General features: G+C 38.3%; 3 protein-coding genes across 3 annotated transcripts; 2 read left to right on the forward strand and 1 right to left on the reverse strand.

The window, feature by feature from the left end:
- Window positions 1-211: 211 nt before the first annotated feature.
- mfap1 (microfibril associated protein 1) lies at window positions 212-3,912 on the forward strand. Its single transcript, XM_027137146.2, has 8 exons — window positions 212-419; window positions 927-1,143; window positions 1,225-1,372; window positions 1,700-1,887; window positions 2,318-2,587; window positions 2,681-2,840; window positions 2,922-3,011; window positions 3,482-3,912. The coding sequence occupies exons 1-8, from the start codon at window positions 338-340 to the stop codon at window positions 3,659-3,661; spliced, it is 1,335 nt and encodes a 444-aa protein (XP_026992947.1). The 5' UTR covers window positions 212-337; the 3' UTR covers window positions 3,662-3,912.
- hypk (huntingtin interacting protein K) lies at window positions 3,782-5,784 on the reverse strand. Its single transcript, XM_027137147.2, has 4 exons — window positions 5,580-5,784; window positions 4,445-4,500; window positions 4,315-4,366; window positions 3,782-4,221 (listed from the first exon to the last, which is right to left on the reverse strand). The coding sequence occupies exons 1-4, from the start codon at window positions 5,757-5,759 to the stop codon at window positions 4,126-4,128; spliced, it is 384 nt and encodes a 127-aa protein (XP_026992948.1). The 5' UTR covers window positions 5,760-5,784; the 3' UTR covers window positions 3,782-4,125.
- Window positions 5,785-7,419: 1,635 nt separating this feature from the next.
- On the forward strand, window positions 7,420-22,382 carry serinc4 (serine incorporator 4). The gene is made up of 12 exons (XM_027136967.2): window positions 7,420-7,986; window positions 11,635-11,802; window positions 11,951-12,129; window positions 13,703-13,782; window positions 15,265-15,358; window positions 15,647-15,858; window positions 17,678-17,773; window positions 19,030-19,156; window positions 19,233-19,305; window positions 19,898-19,937; window positions 20,027-20,180; window positions 20,332-22,382. The coding sequence occupies exons 1-12, from the start codon at window positions 7,918-7,920 to the stop codon at window positions 20,540-20,542; spliced, it is 1,503 nt and encodes a 500-aa protein (XP_026992768.1). The 5' UTR covers window positions 7,420-7,917; the 3' UTR covers window positions 20,543-22,382.
- The last annotated feature ends 266 nt before the right edge of the window (window positions 22,383-22,648 follow it).

The following is a 22,648-nucleotide window of genomic DNA, read 5'->3' on the forward strand; positions in this document are numbered from 1 at the left end:
GACCATAAATCATAATTTAAAGTTCACCCAGTTTGTAAAGTGGAACCTTATAGTTGTTACGGTTTCCAGTGGCGCAATAATACGAACGAACTTCGATTTAAGATTTTGATCAGAAAACTGCTAATAGCTATAATGTAACAGCCAATAGTAATAGGGAGTAGGATATACTAGCCAATCCTAGCTCAGGAGGCGGGATTTGTTGTACCGGAAGTGGCGAAAACAACGTTTCCGGACGAATGCTATCTTTCAGGACAGTAAACAAACGGCTACCGGAGAATTAGCAGCCATATAAATTCTGAAATTTTTAGCCGTTAAAGACACAATTTATTTGTCCAACATGTCTGGACAAAGCCTACTAAATGCTAAACAGCCGCCTATTCAATCTACGGCAGGAGCTGTACCTGTGCGAAATGACAAAGGTGAGTTAGCAAAATCAGAAAGCTAATGCTAAGCTAATGCTAATCGTTAGCCGATCTAAGTTTAGCTAAATTCTAACTCAAGTGGATTTGCTTTATTTTTTGTTGATAACTATTATTTATTTATTTGTTACTTCCTGGTGATTTTAATATGGAAATAATTTAAATAACGCTAAATATGACACAACTTAATGTTTGCGAACACTATCTATTACACAGAGTAGTTAACATTGGCTAATATGCTAGAATGTGTCACCACTTTAGTCCAAAGACTGATATTTATTGTTTAATGCAGGTGTTCATTGTGTAGTGGACATGTGTAAGGGGGTACTGAGCGAGTTAGGGTTAAATAGGAATAAAGAAATGTAAAAATATGTTAACATCCGGACTTCATCTTCCTGCAATGAAGTCCTCATCCGGACTTCATTAATGTTGTTAATTATTGGTTATTAACAACTGATGGAGTTTTATTATATCTGATGTTTTTCCCCCTCCATACCTTTTTTATAGGTGAGCTTTCTATGGAAAAGGTGAAGGTGAAGCGATATGTCTCAGGAAAGCGCCCAGATTATGCACCGATGGAGTCTTCAGATGAAGAAGACGAAGATTTCCAGTTTGTTAAGAAAGCCAAGGATGCAGAACCAGAGCTGGAAATGGAAGAGGAGGACGTATCGGACCCTCGTCTTCGCCGTCTCATGAACCGTGTGTCAGAAGATGTTGAAGAAAGGTGTCTTTTATTAATCCATTCTTGTGTTCTGTTTGTTTAAATGCAGCGTTTTTTTTTAACATGCAGGGTTTCTTTCCTCAGACTTGCACGACACAGACAAATCGCTGAACCTGAGCTGATTGCTGAGGCTAGTGAGGATTCAGATGAGGGAACCTGGCACCCAGAACGAGAGGAGAGCAGTGAAGATGAAGAAGAGGAAGAAGAAGAGGAGGAAGAAGTGGATGATGAGGTGAAGAGTTTGAAAATACTCCTGTTAAAATTGAATATTGGAAAATAAACCGACATTCACAATGAGACAAGCAGTGTGTCCTGTTCAGTCCCTTTATCATCCTTGAACCAATAATTAATACTAAATCTAGATGAGCACATCTGTCTTTGTACAACCAGAGGCATACGCGTCTTTGATAATACCTAATTTCTTAAGGATTGGTAAAATACACACACCTGTGAATGTCCCCTTAATCATCCGAGTTTGAAGCGAGATGATCTGTGCGTTCAGAATTGTCTGATGTGTCTTCTCAGGATGATAGTTACATGTTCTAAACCGCTGTTATAGGAAATTGAGAGGCGGCGTGCGATGATGCGGCAGCGGGCCCAGGAGAGAAAGAACGAGGAGATGGAGGTGATGGAGGTAGAGGAAGAAGGGAAGTCTGTAGAAGACTCAGAGTCCGAATCGGAGTATGAGGAGTACACAGACAGCGAGGACGAAACGGAACCGCGTTTAAAACCGGTCTTCATCCGCAAGTAAGGAGTGTTTCTGTTTTGTCAGTACAGACTCAAAGTTACAAAGTAAGATGATGACGCATGCCAATCTGTCTGCTTTACAGCAGGACAGTAAATAACCTACATGCAGCAACATTGCAAGTCTTTTAAGCACTGTAAGCGCTGCGAGTGATTTGGCAGAGTTATCCATGAAGAGATTTCATCTACTGTCACCCCATAGACATGCGCACACAAACTCGATCATTTTGTGTCAACTAGAAAACTTGTCATAATTGTAAAAATATTTAAGAATAAAATGTTTGGTTAAGATATTTATAAGGGTTCCTATGAGCTGCTTCACTAACTTTTGATGTCATTTAATCATTTTGTTGTTACTCCTTTTACTGTAAGTCCCCAGTTTGAAATAATCTGCTCAGATACAGTGTAACACATGTTGGTGTCTGTGTGTCAGGAAGGACAGGGTGACTGTGGCTGAGCGTGAGGCTGAAGAGCAGAGACAGAAAGAGCTGGAAATCGAGGCTAAGAAGCAGGCAGAGGAAAGGCGTCGCTACACCTTGAAGATCGTAGAAGAGGAAGCTAAGAAGGAGATTGAAGAGAAAAAACGCTCACTGGCTGCTTTGGATGCCCTGGACACGGACGGAGAAAACGAGGAAGAGGAGTACGAGGCCTGGAAGGTCAGGGAGCTGAAGCGAATCAAGAGGGACAGAGAGGCTCGAGAAGCGTAAGTTCTGTTTGTTATCGGAAAAAGGTAAAGTATTTTCTCGTGTGGTTCTATGTCTTAAAGTCCTGTCTATGTCTCCCTTTTGATCTACAGAATCGAGAAGGACAAAGCCGATATCGACAGATTCCGCAATCTCACAGAGGAGGAGCGTAGAGCTGAGCTCCGCGTCAACGGAAAAGTGGTCACCAACAAAGCAACCAAGGGCAAATACAAGTTCCTGCAGAAGTACTACCACAGAGGAGCCTTCTTCATGGTGAGTGAAGCTTAACGATGACGAGTAATTAATTACATTCCAGATTTTATTGCTAATCCATTTCTGTGCTTCTTTGTTAAGGATCAAGAACAAGACGTGTTCAAGAGAGATTTCAGTGCACCAACACTGGAGGATCATTTCAACAAAACAATCCTTCCTAAAGTTATGCAGGTTGGTTCAACTTACGTTTTTACACTTTGTCTCGCTGGGATTTGGACAGCTGTATGACTAGATATAATACTCTCCAAAATATCATCCCCACACCTGTGTTCAGCTTCGGGGCGGCAATGTAGCTAGGAGGACGTTTTGGAAGAGCTTAGTAAAGGTGGATGTAATGTAGAGGATGTAAACAAGTGTATTCCAGGCTGGTGTGTGTGAGAAGCCAGATCAGAGTCGTCATCTCCCCCAGATTTATTTTGTTTTGCAGTGAGGACTATCTTAGATTTCGAATATCCTGAGTCACTTTCTAGTTTCTAGCTGTCCTGCGTCAGGGAAGATGGAAGTGGGTGGGAACTGGCAATGGTGATAATTGTAGAAAATGATGGAATTTCAGACGTTTGTTTTTCTTCTCCAAATCTGACTGCTGTATCTCATAAGACTATTGTCCAGTATAATGATCTAACTGTATTCTATTATTTCAGGTCAAGAACTTTGGTCGTTCAGGACGCACCAAGTACACACATCTGGTGGACCAGGACACCACCTCGTTTGACTCTGCTTGGGCTCAGGAGAGTGCCCAAAACATCAAGTTCTTCAAACAGAAGGCAGGGGGTGTAAGAGACGTGTTTGACCGGCCAACAGTACAGAAGAGGAAGACATAAATTATGTACTGGATGTATACAAGCTCACCTGCAGCTGAAATAGACTGTTTTATACTATTTTCCCACCAACCTCTGTCCTTTTTTTTTTGGCAAGTGAAAGTTACAGCATGGCAACAAATCTTGGTTTATTGCATTTTAATTTTGTACATCTTGGTGAACTCCTTGACAGAATTTAGCTCTGCTGAGACCTTTGTAAAAATCTTAGTTGTAATTGTGAATAAATTACTATAACAGGAAAAGTAATTCCAAGACATGCTGTGGTCTTCACACTGAATATTTGTACAAAAGTTACTAAAAATGAAGGAAGTCTTTAGAAAAGCTGAGAGGTGTTCATGTCTGAACTGCGTTGTAGAACAGGTAAGATGTTTTATTACAGTTAAGAGAATGTGGTGTGAAGCGGAGGCACTGCTGAGAGAGAGGCACCCCGATGCCCATGCTACCAGTCACAGTTGGGTCTTAACAGTTCAGTTGGTCAGTGCAATCAAAGCCTCTACAACATTCCCCATGTGTTCTCTCAAACTGCGCTCGGCCACAATGCGTGGAATCTCCATCTCGGCCATCTGTGGATCAAAAACGGTATCAGGGTTCAGCAGATGCAGCAAGTGCTGATCATACAGGAGCTTTATGTAAACGTAAATTCTCTCTATACTTACAATGAGCTCTACATCCTCCTTCTTAATTGTAACTTTGGCCAATTCTTTTTCTCTGTGGAAAACATGCAAATAATGCATTTAGCCAAGTCTATAATAATGTTAAAAATAGCATGTAATTGTATCTCCTCACCTTTCCTGTTTTGCTTTCTGTTCTCTTGATCTCCTGTCACCGATCACGGACATGGCCTGTAAACACAAAGGCAGATGAAATAAGGTGAGGCAAATTAACTACCACAGTAATTCATTACAGCAGACTGAACATGAGGCATCAGATACAGCTGGTTTAGGTGATGGGTTTGGCTTATTAATGTCTTTGAAGTTAGCACACTATCTGAAAAACCGAACAAAAAAAATCTATAAATCTACCATGCGTTTGTGCAGGTTTGGTTTTTGAACTACAGGGATGGTAGAAAACCCCATTCATCACATTGTATTGACAATCTAACCAAATCAGTGTTACTTCTGTTGTACTGTTTGACGTTACACTCTGACGTCCTGCATTGCCACTGATTTAAATTGAAATAAAAACACAGGTGCTTTTACTGACAGGTTACTGACATGGCTTTAATACAGCATAGGAGACTATAATGAAAGCTTTGGAGCAAACATCAAGTATAGTGTTAGACATTTCAAAAATGATTAATACGTTGTAAAAGACATGGAGGTATAATCCAAGCGTCCACCCTGATAAAGATTACAGAGATTAATATTTAAAATACTTTAATATGTAAAGAACGTTAATAATAGTAATAAGTGTACAATATGGTATGCTGTACTTAACTAATAAATACAACCCAGAACAAAGCCTTCTCTTTTCATTTAATTTCAAGTATATTACAACTCTCTTGTAAAAATTTTACACGAATTTTATTTAGTACTTTTTATTTATTTTTACTACATTTTACATACATTACATTCATTTTACATACATTACATACACTTTTTAGGATAAGAAGTAATTCGTGAAGTTTACAGAGCAAGTCCACTAGGGAGGTGTTTAGCATCCAGCCCTCAAACAGCACGCATGCTAACACTCCTAGCATTAGCATGTTAGCATGTGCCACACGTCATCCAGAGCTAATTAAACCGATCCTAAATACTTTCTCTTTCATAACTGATCCATCCGAATTTAAATAAAACATTTTAACACGAATAGTGACATTTTATTATTAAAACATAAAGAAAAAGCTGCTTTTCCTCAGCATATTGTTAGCCAAGACGGTTAGCTTAGCAACCTGTGTTAGCATCTACTGAACTCCACTCACCGTTTCCAAGTCGGAACTGGAAATTTCTTTTTCTTCTGCATAATCGGTGACTCTTTCTAAATCAGCAGCCCCGCTGTCGTGTTTGCGTGGTTTTTCTGTCGGCTTCCCGGTGCAGTTTTCTTCAGCCTCCAGATCCAAATCCACATCTCCCTCAGCCGCCATGTTCGCGTCCATCCGCATCCGGAACAAATGTATGATGATTTGGAAACCACCCGAGAACAAATTAAAGTAACACCCAAGGAGAGTGTTGTAACTATTTCCGTTCCTAGCGATGGAGGAAATCCTAATGAAAATATAGGAATGTCTGACACAATGCTTAAAAATAATACAACAACGTCTACAGGGAACTCAGGGCAGTTAGTTAGGGACACCCTGGGTGGAGTACCTGGCCATTGCAGTTCACAATCACTCACTCACTCACTCACTCACTCTCACACACACACACACACACACACACACACACACACACACACACACACACACACACACACACACACACATGAATATGTATTTCTGTTTTGTTACAATGCCCATTGTCCAAAACGGTACATAAATAAAATTGAATTGAATCAAACTTTCTGGATGTTTACAAAAACCTAATGTGTTCATGTTGCCTCGTCCTGTCTGCCAAACCAATCCCTCAACTTAACCATAATCAGCTTAACAAAAAAAAGGAAAGCTTTCCAAGTTTAAAGACAACATCTACAAGCCAGTGTAAGTGCTTATCCTGACTTGTGGCACTTGAGGAATGATTCAGGAGTTTGACAGGTGCAATTATTCCATCATCACAAACATCTTCATCCTACTGTATGATTGATCTGTGGACCTGGAGCTCCTCCTGACAGTTGGATTATTGACCATGACGTGTTGGCGCTGTTGCTGGGCACAAGTAAGATAATAAAGAAGACTGGGAATTATTCAGACTTTTCATAATTCTTTTCTCTCTATGAAATGATCTGTACATAACTTTAGCCCGATGCATCCTTTTCAAAACATGGTGCTGAATTTGAACTATAATGAAAACCTGTTACATGCTGAGAAACATGCTTTTCACACGGTGGCCCCCTTTTCTCACAAAGCCCCCAATTATCATTGAGGTCCGTTGGCCATCTGATATTTCCAGTGCGTGAGAGAGAATGGAGGCCTGTTGTGTTTATGACCTGCTTACTTTAACATACACTAATTGCATTAGAGAAATTACTTGCTGTCTGATAGTAGCATTCAGTTAAACAGGATATTTTGCTGCTATTTTAAAGAGAAGTTAGTTAGCTCTAATATGAGTTTTTTTTTTTTTTTAAATATCCACACCCACATAGTAAAACACAAAAAGTAGAACTATTTCTGGGTTCACTGACACTGGCAGTAAAGTAAAGCCTGTTTTTGTGCTGCAGTGAGTTGCAAAGCAGCATCGTCTTAAATGATATTACGCTCATGGTATTATCATTGTGGGAGACAGGGCTGTTTTGGTTTCATTATAAATCATCTGTTTGTATAATAATTACTCTAGAAAATATATTATATCAAAAACATCATATAGAGTTCATGATATTTCTTTCACTCTTTTTTTGTATACATTTAAGTTAAGTCAGTGCCATACTGAATAATACAAAAGTCTCATGTTTCATGATGTTTCATTCACATAGACAATAACTTTAAGAAGTTCTTTAATTCCCTTTCTCCTGCTATTGGAAACACTTCATACAGAGGAATGTGAGTTCTCTTTCTGTCACTCTTCTTCTCTGCCTTTCTGGGTCAAGGTCTAATGATTGGATTATGTATGTAGCTTCCACCTCAGCTTATAGAACATGGTAACTCTGGGTGTCTCTTAACTGGGAATAATATCAGCATCTTGACTGTAAAGATTGTGCTACTATTATAGCATTACAATTACTTGCATTATTTGACACAAACTGATTTAAGCTTCAGATTTTTTTATGCTCATGCTGTGTTTCTGCCTGGGGGAAGGGCGAGACAGATGGACTAACCCATATAAAATCCCCCCCTTCTCGCTAATCTCTCTGGGTAAAGAGAAGGAGGACTATCAGAGATCCAGCCTTGATCGTCACCTCTTCTGGTACCATTCACAGCCATCAAACAGTTGACTGGATACTATTTCTGTCGGGTTTTCTGCGGTTTGAAGGATGAACGTGTGCTTAGCTGGAGATCTGTGAAGATCCGCTGCTGACTCTTGGGTGAAGTTACCAGGATCACAGGAGAAATCTTTGGAAACTTCTAGATTGCTCAGTATTAACTGAAATCATCACATTGTCAAACATCATCAATCGCTCTTTGGAATTTTGTAGATTTGGTTTTGGTCGAGTCAATCACACTAGCAGTCATGTCGACTGCCCAGGTGATCACCCGCAAAGGCGTCTACAACTACTTTCTCAACATGGTGGCTTACCAGGTGAGAGAGCTTTGAATGCAAAGCAGATCAGATAGCTAGAAGGCTGTCGCTAAAGAGTCTGTTTGAGTCTTCACCTGAGACAGACACCTGAATAATTTCTTCTTTTTACATTACAATACACAAATGTATAAGAATTCCCTTCAGATTCTGAAGATGCTGCAGTATTTAAAGCAATGTTGTCAGCAAACTAATATAAATAGCAGAATATCTAGCATGTTTAAAGTGTTTCTGGTAATAGTCACTTTTTGATGCACATTCTCTTTTAAATAAAATATTTTTAGGGATGTTTTGCTGCTTACAATGTAATAGTTGGGTGACTGTCATTTTAGTTTTTAACAAATTAGACCAATGCACTTCAAAGATACAGTTTAAAAGCATGGTTAAAAGTTATTGTACTTTCTGTCAGCTCATTCCTGTCTGATCTCTCTTAGCAACAAACCTGTCATTGGATGTATTTTGTGTTTTTTTGCTCAATTTTAGATCAGATTCAATTAGTGTGAATTCTAAACCAGGGTTGTCTAAACGTATCCAGAAATTGCCAATGTGGGTACAGGTTTACATTCCAACCATGTAGTAGCTACAACTGAAGGCCAAGATCAACTGATTGAAGACATGCAACAAGGTGTGGATCCTGCTTGATTGGAATAAAAACCTATATCCACACTGGGCCTTTGGAGAAAAGATTGGACACTCTTGGTCTAGACACTATAATATATGAAAAACATGTTCTGAACATTAACTGAAGCACATTAAAATCCAACTCTGTTTAAGGTCAAGTTACTTGCTTCAGTGGTTTAGCTCTCATGTTTTGGGATATTACACGAGTTGATTGGACCAATATAAAAGCATTTGTTGTGCAGTGACTGTCCTTAAATAACCTGATGTTCAGTTGTATCTCTTCCTGTGAACACTACAGTGTTTCCATTCCAGTGTCTCAACCTATAAACTTCGCATGGTTGCATTTTAGACTGGAAAAGCTCAATACTGCCTCCGCAGTTCAGATAGACAGTTAATCCATATTTTCCATTACAGTGTGTACAGTTATTAATCATCCATATAGCAGATAAAAGCAGAAGACGCCATATAACAAGTCAGACCTGGCCAATTTGGTGGAACAATGTAGTGACTTTCGTGCTTGTGAACAAAATAAATGTGCTTTATAAAACAATTAATCCAATGAGGAACCGAGGAACCAGTCAGCTCTGGATATCTATCCCTTTCCTATCTGCATAATGATTCAAATCATGTACTTACAATAGTTTGCATGCTTGCATTGCATAGTTTGCATGATGTCTAGACATAGGGACTGCGATGACGTTTAACTGCCTTTACAACATTATTTAGAGCTATGTACATTATTTGAAGGCACATAGTTCTTTACTATGTAGTGCTATTGACTCCATGTTGTCAACATGTTTCATAAAAATGTATTTATGTAGTTTATTAGAAAAAGGATGCTTAGGTGCTTGTCTTATAAACTAGCCAAAATTTCCACCCCAATAAAGTCGTGTAAAAAGTCTAGCCTAGATACAAAAAGTTTTTGCTTAAGTTTTTGCTTTGCACTCAAAAATGAACTGTTTAGTGTTCAGTCAAACCAACAATTAAGCACACTGTTTAAGAAACTCCTAATTATTTTTGCTCAGCTAAAGCAGGTATTGATACATAATTTCATCATTCATACTGAATATTAGTCAAGATTTCTGAGGAAATTATAAAGTTCATTAAATTCAAGAGGAACATCGTTTAGAGAGCAAAGTTTTAGTTTGCTCTCTAAATGTTCATTTAGTTGGTATAATTCATCTCACTGAGATGATATAAGCATCCGGGTCCTAAAAACTATCAACAGTGTCATTCATACACACGTCATACTCAAGTAACTCAGAAACACCTAAAAACATACCGACCTGCAAGAGAGCCTCAGTTAAAGCTGGCTCAATGGCTCAAATATTTGCCTATTTGCACTCTTAGCTTTTAATCACATTTCACTGATTCTATTGATTTTCTTTCCTCTGTGGAGTTTGATAAAAACACAGTTTCAGTGAATGTGACTGAATTGTATGTTGCCACAGTTATGTTTACTAGACTCCTAGCTTTTCAAGTTATATATGGATTAACATTGGAAGAACTGTATATATATATATTCATGTAGAAATCTGCATATTATGTTTTTTGTGCTTAAACCCTATTGGCATTTTTCACAATATGCTCAGAAATAGACAAATCAATATGCACATTTATTACTTATAATATGAGGAAATGCGGGATCACAAAAGTGAACTGATGTAGCTTTAGTTCAGACATTGCAGTTCAGGATAAAAAAAACAGTCTGACCTCTGTGCAACCTACCAGTCTAGATCAATTAGAAACATCCAGATGCCCTGAGCTATATGGATTAATCCCAATCTGAGCAGCCCTACCCTCACCGTACACTCACAAATACAGACACACACAGCTGAATGTAGACCTGTAGACTTGATCATTTTCATACACCAGACTAACCTGGGAATAAAAAAACAACAACAGAATACTTCTTCAAATTTGTACATAAGTGACCAAACTGTAGTCAATAAACACTGCAGACCATAACAGCATCAAAAGTGACTACCCTTTTAGGTCAGCTGGGGCAGGTTCAACTAACCTCTGAAAGAAAAGGTGTAGATTTCTTCATCCCAAACGCTGGAACAACCATAAACTCATATATATATATATATATATATATATATATATATATATATATATATATATATATATATATATATATATATATATATATATATATATATATATATATCTCTCTCCTGTTTATTCAGATGCAGTAGATATTCATACGGCTTTGGCTGGATGCAGCTTTAGGGACATTAGACACAGAATGCACCAAATCATTCTCCTCTCTATATGAAATGTCAGAATATCTTCTGATCACATGCAAGATATAGAGCAAGTGAAAACAGCTCTAAAAAACAGCTATCGCAGGTCTAATAAAGTTCATAAATTATAAATTCATATACTCTGTTGATTGTTTGCTTCTCATTGGTCAGCAGGTGTGGCTTAGTCTTCTATAACCGCAAAACACGGGACTGCAATTCCAGCTGTAAAATCTATATTAATGTGCTTACTGTGTGACGAATAACAGACAAATTAACGCAAACAGATTTTTTTAAGCATGTGTTATTGTGGATGTTGTGAAGTTTTATCAGGAGCTTTGTGTGTGTGTGTGTGTGTGTGTGTGTGTGTGTGTGTGTGTGTGTGTGTGTGTGTGTGTGTGTGTGTTTGTGTGTGTTTGTTTCATTTTGAAAGATAAAAAGAAGTCTGCTATAATAAAAGTAACAACAGGAATGATATTGATTCACTAATGTTATACGATATATAATTTGTATTTGTAACAATAAAAATTGCTTTGTGTGTGAATTGCTGTGCTTTTAAGATGAGTATACACTTGCACATGCTGTATAGCACATGCTGTGCTGTTATTGAACTTTTATTGAATTTTTCTGTAACAGCACATCGTGTCAATTTTTAACTGTACAGTATGTTAATGTAGAAATCATTAGAACTACCATCGGCTTAGTGCCATGAGGAAAAACAAAGTCAGATATTAGCTTTTTTCTATGAACTCTATAAAAGTCTGCACCTCTTTCTTCACTGCAGATATGTTGCTGCTGTGGTCCGGCTCCCTGCTCGCTGTGCTGCTCCTTCTGTCCACCCATCAGGTCATCCACAAGCACCCGTCTGATGTACACTCTGTTCCACATCATAGCCTGCACTGTGTCATGCCTCATGCTGTCTCGTACTGTCTCTGAGGCTGTGAGAGAGAACGTGAGTTGTTTTATACCCCCTGTCTTCCATTACTTTCTATTCTCCCATTACTTTCTATTACTTTGCTGTATACATACAGTCACTGAGAACACAATGGAAAAACCCTAAAACCTCTTATCACATAGCTGCTATTGTTCATCCCCTTTAGGTGCCTTTTTTTAACGTGGTCTGTGATGAGGCCCATGGTGGAGGAAACTGTGACATGTTGGTGGGATACTCTGCAGTCTACAGGGTCTGCTTTGGCACAGCCTGCTTCTACCTGATGATGGCTTTTCTTCTTGTGGATGTGAAGTCTAGCCAGGATTTCAGAGCTCTCATTCACAACGGGTCAGTGGGTCAAAACTCACTCTGAACAACTTGCATATATTAATCTTTTTTTTGTGTGTGTGCACTTTATAGAATGCCACAAGCAGGGTCAGTTACCTGATGAAACATTACCTGTATGTCAATCTTGTAAACCTCCCCCAATTAAACACACACACACACAAGCACATGCACATGCACGCGCACACACACACACACACACACACACACACACACACACACACACACACACACACACACACACACACACACACACACACACACACACACACACACACACAAACACAAACAAACAAACAAACAACCCAATCTGAACAACTTGCATATATTAATCTTTATAATTAACATTCAATATGTTTATAATACCACAATATTTTGTACAATACGATATTTAGTGGAATATTTCATTTTTATTTTTTTCATTAACATGTTTATGTAGCTTTCTGTATTACCCATAATTCTATTTGACTACTTGCTGATAGTGATGAAGTGGGATTTAGACCTGCTTCACCTCCAGAGAGAGATGCAGCAGCACTTTAGTCTCTACATCTGTCCAGTTCCATCTTCACTCTGCACAAACTGACTTCCAAATCATTGTGCTAACATGCTAATATTTAGTAATTATCATTAACATATTATTCCATCCATGTTGTAAATTGCAAATGAACCGAGCAGATTCTCCACCTCACGTCAGTACAACTGTGTCATATACATACTAACTAAAGACTAAAAAATGACTAAAGAATTTCTTGCTGTTTTTAAGGGGCTAACAACTAAACCTGACTGTTATTTTTTTTCTTCTATGAATGAATGTCTCCATGTGACAGAGTCTCACACAAACCCTAACATCTGAAAATAGAGCACCAAAAAACATATCACATATTGGAAATCATAAGCACATCACAAGCATTTCAATATAAACACATTTAATGGATTTCAGACAGAATCCTTCCAATGACACTAAAATATAATATATAATCATTACTACACTCTTTACTGTATCTTAGAAGCAGGATACATGGAAGTAATTAAACTCACCAGACTGCAGCAAATCACTCTCCTCTCTACTTTATGAAAAGCCACCATACCTTTAGAGTATGGCTTTGTAAAGAGCAAGTAAAAACAAGTATAAAAGTAACAGCAACAATAAAATCAGCTATTGCATGTCTAATCTAATGTACACTATTATACTCAAGCTGGACTCCTGGCTCATGTTCATGCTCATATATATAATATCTGATGTCATATTCAGTCTGTTTGGTGTCATATTTGATTCCAATTAGTTTCTTTTCTTCTTTTGTAATTGCACTATGGCACAGGATCTGAAGAATGGACTTCCAGTGATTAGGCTCTTAGTGAGTGTAACAGGGCCACACCACGTTATCAGCGCTAAAGCTCTTACATATGAGGACAGAGCATTGGCCGGGGGTTAAACTGAGCTGAGACACACAGAGACAAAGCTCACTGTGAGCTTTAAATAGATGTTACTGTACACTCGCTCTGCCCATCTGTTCACTATTTACAGATTTACACATGTTGTAATTCAACAGTTCACTTTCTTTTGTGATTTTATCAGATTCTGGTTCTTGAAGTTTGTTTTACTGCTTGGGATGGTCGCAGCTGCCTTCTTCATCCCCACTGACTCTTTCCTGCAAGGTGAGTCCCATATACAAATCCATATATATAATACTGCACACTTATCCAATATTTACTGTCCCCTGTTGGCTCACACAAGGATTTAAAAAACGTTTTCTATAAGATATGTGATGAGAGTTTCAAATAATAAAAGCTCTTACCATATAAGAACACAATACACTTCTGTCTGCACTGCTCAACTTTTTTGTCTTTATGAGTAAATAAGTGTCACATTATCAGCAGGATATGGGCTTAACTGTGCGTTTTCAAATAAATAACCAAAGATATAAAGTCTTACAAGTAGCTTGGTAATGTTTGTAGAGAAATATGCTTAACAATAGTCAATCATAAGGTTTGAACATTTAAAACAAATTACTAAATGTTTTACATGTGCTGTTATACATCAATCTCTTATGGAACTTTTTGCATTTTGCACTTTTTTGCAAATTTTTATGTATATGATCCTCTCTTTTTTTTTTATTGATTTTGCATTGAGCCTTGATATTTTTAGATGCAGGTAGAGACCAGTTTAAAGCCCATCTAGATCTCTAATGTGTACGTCGATGCAGTTTTTAGTCATTGCATCTCTAATAAAAATCATTAGTGTGTTCATTTGCGCAAAATATAAAGTGCTAAAGATTAAAATCCTACCGTGTGGTTTAATTGTTAAAAAAGGCCTTGCTTTATATTGGAATGAAAGGCTTTAGAATATTGAGTCCCAGTACACAAACACAAAATCACAGTACCATTAACACACATAAAATCACAATACTAGTATCACACACACGTGTGTGTGTGTGTGTGTGTGTGTGTGTGTGTGTGTGTGTGTGTGTGTGTGTGTGTGTGTGTGTGTGTGTGTGTGTGTGTGTGTGACCCTAATCCTATTATAAGACAAAGCTCGTTTTCAGTGTTTAAATGCATATAAGTACTACTTAATCTGTACTGTAAATAAATACACTTCTCCTTAAATTCCTTCAGGTGGCGCTGTTGGCCCACAGATTATTTACCGACTTTTTTTTATTATCACGGTGAGAATTTCTGTCGGCACCTAATGAATCTTGCTTGAATCAGTTTTCTGCAGAGAGTAAATGTTATTCATGGAGACTGGCTGTACTCTAGAGACGTGATGTACTTGTTATTTTACCTGCCAACTGAAACAGATTCTCCAGCACACATCATCACCTGATCAGATTAGTAGTCTTCATCAGGAGCTCAATCAGGTGTGCTAATAGTAAAGAAAACAGAGGAAGCAAGGGAGGCCTTGAAGCATAACCAGGGGGATTGTGGTATATTTGTGGTATACTTTTGTGTTATGTTTGTTTAATGGGTTTCATTTAAACCAGAATAAATCTCAAACTCATGTAAATGATGCCAACTTTGATCATTTGTTGTGTTTATTTGTGTTAGAAATTTCAGATCTAAAAAGCAAGTTGAAGAGATTATGGCTGCGAATATTTTTCACTATTTATTAATTATTCCCTGTTTCCTCTTGATCTCTTTTAGCCTGGCACTATGTCGGAGTGGTGGGAGGTTTTTCTTTCATCCTCATTCAGCTCATCCTCATCACTGCTTTTGCTCACACTTGGAATAAGAACTGGTGAGTGCTGGGCATCTACACACACTCGTACTCCCTCGTTCCTCTGCCTTGCTGTTTCACACACAGCTTTACCCCAGATGTCTGTGGGATCTAACAGGCAGCATGAGGCATCACTTACTCAACACAGCAGACATGACAGGCCTGTAGCTACATAAAAAGAAATGCACCACTGAAGAAAATGGAATCAGTCCAAGAAAAACACACAGTAGTACAAACACTCCTCTTACTGTGTTAACATCCGGACTAAAGTCAACCTCGCCACTCTCATGTCTCCCTGTTCTTCCTCAGGTTAACTGGCGCAGCTGAAGATAAGAAGTGGTATGTGGCAGTCATGTGTGCCACCTTCTTTTTCTACACCATCACCACTGCAGCCTTTACCTTCATGTTCAAGTACTACACACACCCGGCTGCTTGCCAACTCAACAAAGTACTGCTGTTTACCAACCTGGGACTGTGCACAGTCATGTCCTTCATCGCTGTCACTCCCTGCGTCCAGCAAAGTCAGTTACAGCAAATCCTCATGTAGTCTATTAATATGTAGTAAGTCGGGGTTAATGGATTTGTGTTCATTATTGTCCACGATACACAGTGACAACATGCCTTATATATTCTAAAAATCTGAATCATAATCTTAAAGACAAAATCAGAGACAAAAAAAGATGCACCTTTTTTTCTGTTTTCTCACTATTGCTTGGTACGATAAAAAAATAAATACTGTAGCTATAAAATCTCCTATTGTAATAAAAGATTAAAGTCAGTGATAAATTTGACAAAAAATGTTCTGACTGGTAACTGATCCTGAATGTTTTACAAAATATTTAGATAATCAGTTAAGCAACAGTAAATATCTTTCCCTACATTTGCAGATAGTTTATTACGTGCAGCATATGTGATGGACAAGCAGAGTGCACTTGCTCTTATGTTAATATTCAAATTCCAATTTAATTTATGTGTAGAGCACTTTTAACAATTTCCCATTGTCTCAAAGCAGCTTTACAGAAGTATGGAAACAGGAGAGAGAGAGAGGGAGAGAGAGAGAGAGAGAGAGAGAGAGAGAGAGAGAGAGAGAGAGAGAGAGAGAGAGAGAGAGAGAAGAAATAATTATATTATAATAAAAAGAAGAAAAATATGGATAAAAATAAATAAATAAATATTTACCATAAAAGTATGTAATTAAAATTAATTTAAAAATGTTAATTTCAAATTTAAAATACTATATATCTACTCCTATCCCTAATGAGCAAGCCGGAGGTGACGGCAGCAAGGAAAAACTCCCTGAGATGTAATAATTGAATAATATAATATCTAAAAATTATATTAACTAAGCTTATACCATTAGATGACTGGTTAAGATTCCAGACCTTTTTGTACTTAAATAGTCAATTTAGCCAAAATGTTTGATCATATATGCTGTTAGTATGGAAGTGACTGTTCACTGACATATGCTGGAGATTTATAGCCTGGAATTATAGCTGTTCCCTGGTTTACAGTAAATGTAATGCACTGTATATTAGGATATCTAACATTTTTAGGTTGGAGTAAGAACAATAAAGATTATCTTTGAGTTTTAATTTAGCAACAACTATTTTAGATAGACACAGAGTTGTAAGTCGCTTTGGATAAAAACATCAGCCAAACAAGCAAATGTAAGTGCAAACTTATTCGATTATATACAGAGATATACTGTATTATAGTCATTACCTCAGAATACAGCATATTACACTACTTTACTGTAAATGTAGGTGGTGTTGTGGTAAGATTCTGGTTTAGCAAAGCTGGCTGCTTTACAAAATGACAAAACCATGTGTGAATTCATCACTGAAGACCTGTAAATAAACACAGAGGGACAGAGTGAGTTACTGAAGACATTTCCTGTAACTTGTAACCACACTACAAATGAATCAGTGTGGAGACACCACAGGATTTCAAAATACTCAGGAAGAGACACGATTCACTACATCTATTCAAAATTCCAGATTAACTAAGGTTGAGTTTCTCTAAAGCGTTGCAAATTTAAGATCATCTTCCCTGAGAGAGAGAGAGAGAGAGAGAGAGAGAGAGAGAGAGAGAGAGAGAGAGAGAGAGAGAGAGAGAGAGAGAGAGAGAGAGAGAGAGAGAGAGAGAGAGAGTAAAATATCAAGCTTGCTCAAGGATTTTCGGGAAAATAAACCTTGACGTTTGAAAACCTTTATAGACAATTTACAGAAACTGAAAAATAAATATGTTGAGTGTTTAATCAACATTACACATGTACTTGATATTTGCGCACCTGTACTGACACATACAGTACGTTTATTTTGGTCTCTTCCTTGTGTTCAGGACAGCCACGCTCAGGACTGCTGCAGGCCTCCATCATCAGCTGCTACGTCATGTACCTGACCTTCTCCGCACTGTCCAGCCGTCCACCTGAGAAAGGTGCAGCAAACACACCTACACCCAACATGGCAAGCAAACCTATCCCACAGCAACATAATACAGTTAGAGCAGAGCATTATTATAAGAAATGATAGTCCTTTAAATAATCTTGTCCATTTTTTGTGTTTATAAACCTGTCCCTTTCCATACATCATCAGAATTCAAAGCCATAAGGAAGCCCACATTGCATTCCTACAGTAAAAGGCACTGAATGACATCCACTTTACACAGTAATGCATGATGAGGGCTGTTAGGCAATGTGTTACTGGAGTGGAGGTATAATCTGGCTCAACCTGCTATGGGTAAAACAAGAGCTTGTTGACAGTGAATGTAAGGAAAAGATGGATAAGGCAGCTGTCAAATATCTGAACACAACAGGAGTTTCGCTGAGGTGACCAGACTGATGATTGATTATCACAGTTGCTTATCCCTCGCTATGTTCTGGACCTGGGGTATGGGGGTCTTACATTTACAGCATTTTGCAGATGTCCAGAGTGACCTATTTTATACAACTGAGCAATTGAGGGTCAAGGGCCTTGCTCAGGGGCCCAACACTGGCAGCTTAGTGGACCTGAGATTTTGCAAAACCATTGATGGGGCAATGGGGCATTGATCAGGGAGTGAAAACCACTAGGTTATAATCCCATGTGTTTCAGTTCACTGTTTCATAAACTGACTTTAGAAAATAAAGGAGTCTGGTGTGCTGATTAAATCCACTTCCAATTACACCTGATAAAGGAAAGGAGTTGCTTTTAAATTTAAAATATTAGTATTATTAGTAGTAAAATAAAGGACTGGAGTCTGTCGAGGTGTTAGACTATATCATTATGACGTTGTGTGTAAAATATGGTTATAAGTTGTCTCCAGGCGGTACGGGGTTATGCTGTGACATGTTTGATGAATATGCTCAGTCAGCTTGCTATAAAACATAAAACACCTTTTCAGCACACACAAACTCGATTGCAATAATAGAACTTTTACTACCTTTTTAATAACAACTAGCAACTCAGGAGTTGTAGCATCAGGTGCCGTATCCTCTAAGAATATAGAGCAAAGTGGAGCTTTAAACTCATTTGAAAAGATTATACAGGATTCCACTGACTGGAGCCTGATTTAAATTCCTGTATAACTGAATCACAAACCCTAAAGGGAGAAGTGGATCACATAAGCACTTGCTTTGTCTTTTAAATGTAAAATGAACTTTTTAGACATAGAAACAGGCATGAAAATGTATCTGCTTTGTGTATGTTTTTCAGTGCTGTACCAGGGTGTCAATGTGACCGCTTGCTACCCGAACGTGGGCAGGGACGAGATTCAAAACGAAGGAAATGCTGTTGCTATCATCGGGGCTGCCATTATGTACTGCTGTGTGCTGTTTGCATGGTGATTCTTTTTACATATCCACATCAATGTACTCAGTGTTTCTGCATTTTCATTAACAATTAATGCTCCCTTGCAGTAACGAGGCTTCTTACTTGGCTGAAGTTTTTGGACCTTTCTGGATGATTAAAGTTTATCGATATGAGTTCCAGGTGGGTTGAAGCTCCCATGTCTCCTATACTGTAGATCTCAGTGATTTTACACTATTAACAACAACAGTAGCACTACATGAAACTGTAAAATAAGCATTTTTATAGCTAGACAAATATTAAAAAAAGACTCGACTTGACTTTGACTTGACATTCATGACTTGAGACTTACTTGTGACTTGCACATGTGTGACTTACTCCCACCTCTGGTATATAATATACATGCAGTTTATTGGTCAGATTTGAGACTCAAACAAAAACCTGACTGGCTGTTCATGTTTGCAGAAATTAAATTAAGATAGTAGTTTGTTTATATTTTAGGAAATACACCCAAGTATCAAGGGCATGTGTAAACTAAATAATCACTCTAAAAGTGAGATTAAATACAGTGTTTCGAGTGATGTAGCCTAGACTGAGTACCTAAGACTGAGGAATTGCTAAGGAATAAAGACAGAAGCACTAAACAAATTCATAGAGTGTCACTGTGTTCTGCCTCTAAATTGGCATAAAAGGTCATTTTAACATCATGGTTTATGGTATACACAAACCCATACTATAGTCGCACAATGTCAATAATTTGTGTCTGAATTTACAGAAAGCCACGTGTTGTTTCTGCTGCCTCGAACAAGAGGAAGGTAAAAACAGAACAGAATATATTTCACAATTACTACCTAATAATAAATTCGTGGTCCATTAATCACTACGGACTCATTTGCATTTTCAGCAAAAGAAGAGTTTGTAGTAGACAACGAGACCAAAGGCTGCCAGAAAGTGATCCATAACGAGAGTCACCGTGTGGCCTACAGCTACTTCTTCTTCCACTTTGTGTTCTTCCTCGCCTCCTTGTACGTCATGATGACCCTCACCAATTGGTTCAGGTGGGCTGTAAAGATCTTAAAGTCGGATTAGATATCAATTAGTTTTAAGGAGAATTAAGATCTGGATTAGAGTGGGAAGGAATTGTGATTTTTGTGAGAGCTGAATGAAGGTTAACATACTAGGATCTATTAACTTTACCTCCTCCTGCAGCTATGAGACAGCGGTGTTGGAGACCACGTTCACACATGGCAGCTACTCTACCTTTTATGTGAAGCTGTCCTCATGCTGGGCTTGCGTGCTGCTCTACCTCTGGCTCCTCTTGGGCCCTCTGTGCCACTGCCGCTCTGATCCCAAACAGCCACAACGCTCACGGATCAAAAGACGGATGGCTTCCCAGTGCCATGTGAGCGTCAGCGTGTGAGCTTTCCTCAGATCCCACGGCGTCACAGGGTGCAGCTTAGAAAGAGCCTTTATCTTATCAAGAAATGGGCCAGAATTTTACTACAAGCATTCTGATGCTTCAGAAAAATAACTGGACTCTATCGAGCATAAAGATGAGGCTAGAACAATTTATATGTTTACGATCACGACGACCGAGCAGTCGCCGGTTTTGCCAAAAGGAATTACAAAGGTGAACAAGATACCTGTCCCTTTTTCAGATAGGAATAATGTCCACTTTCTACACCTCGTCTAGTGGACTGCTGTTTAGAAGACATCAGACAATACCTGGCCCTGATCTGTTCACGAGAACTTTATATAGTTTTCTTAACAAAAACTTTGAATAACTATTTATGTGGATGATGTTATTTGTTCTGTTACTTGCTAACGTTGTTGCTCAGTGATCTGTTTCTGGCACATAAGGCAGCCATATGCTGCAGGCAATAGTTCCATCCGGTTCCTGGGTGTAGTGTGAACGCAAGCTTTGAACTGTAATCATTTTACTAGACCTACCTAACCCTAATTACAGGTTTAATTTGGAGCATTTTATGTCACTGTCATGAAAAACAAGCTATTTTTTGTAAATATATTTCTAACAAACCACACATAAGCTGTTTTTGTGAAGTTATTCATGGAAATGCCTTTATAGGAAAAAATAATTCTTATAAAGTGCATAAGCTGTGTTGCTCTCCATCCATATGTCAATTCACATCGTTTTTATTGTACTCTGTTTTACCAAAAGAGCCCATCATTTTTGCTGCAGTTGTTTTCTCTAACACCATCGTGTTTGGCCCAGATGACCATGGCAGTCATGAAAGACTCCTGCCAGTCACATCAGTAATACAGTTTTGTGCCAAATTCAGGTCAGTCAGCATTGTCAGCAGATTACAGACACATTCTGGGCTGTTAGAACCCAGTTGCCTTCCAAGTTAACCCATGAAGATAGGAACAACAAACTTGTCAATAGTTGGTTTAACCAAGAAGGTGATCATAAAATATGGAGACTACATGATCCAGCTGGAATCTGTCCTATAGGATTTTCATTAGTGATGTGAGAACAATTTGGCAAAACAACAAAAAAGCAAAACATGTATATTGCACTCCTCTTACATTGCTATTCTTATCTCTTCACTGAAAAAACATTCAGCATCGGATTGTGTTTTTTTTTTAAGTAAATGCTGACTGAATGTAAATCCGTGTTGCATTGCATTACACTTTATTCAGTGTGTTGTAGTAATGCCCCACTGAAATGCAATCACTGTCCAGTCACAGCTCTGAGCAGCACTTGGAGGTTGTATTCCCCACTTTAGTAAAGAAAGTTTACCATTACTGTGTTCATGAGTGTTACTGTGAATATACATGTTGAATTTAAATGTATCCCTAATGATAAACGATATGATGATGATGAAACCTTGAGTGATACCAGATGATGTGATTATAAATCATTTCCTTTCTATAACTGTACACTATATGAAGTCTGTGTTGTTGAAGTTATGAATTTTTCACTGATAGAGACTTGGACTGCAATTGTAGTCTAAAAAGCCATCTCCATGGTTTCTAAGTACCACCATCCGTAGCAATCCCATGTATCTCCAGACTATCCATGTGGAGTCATTGTCAGCAGCAGCAAGCGGCCTTGAAGTAATGAGACTCGAAACAAACGTGGGGCATCAGTGTGGATCAGGCAGGTCCAGTATCAGTAGCATGTGTAGATCGACACAGAGAGCGAGAGAGAGCGAGAGAGGGTGTGGGTGGGTGGGAGACAGAGAGAGTGTGAGGGAGGAAGGGAGAGAGAGAAAGAGAGAGAGAGAGAGAGAGAGAGAGAGAGAGAGAGAGAGAGAGAGAATATTAGATATGCTTCTGATCACATAATAGTTAAGACCAATGCACAGTACATTGCATGTAGAGTGCAAGCAGAGACAAGAATAATGATGAATAGTAGAAATAGTTTGCTCTTAAAGACTGAACCATGAGCATAATACAGCATTATGGAACATTCATTTAGGAAAATAAATTATAGGGTTTTATATATACTGTAGGATTTAGCTGTGATGTGAATTTGAACCTCATTTGAACCGAGTCTTTGCCA

This window comes from Tachysurus fulvidraco, chromosome 1, assembly GCF_022655615.1.
Source record: "Tachysurus fulvidraco isolate hzauxx_2018 chromosome 1, HZAU_PFXX_2.0, whole genome shotgun sequence".
Taxonomy (NCBI): Eukaryota; Metazoa; Chordata; class Actinopteri; order Siluriformes; family Bagridae; genus Tachysurus; species Tachysurus fulvidraco.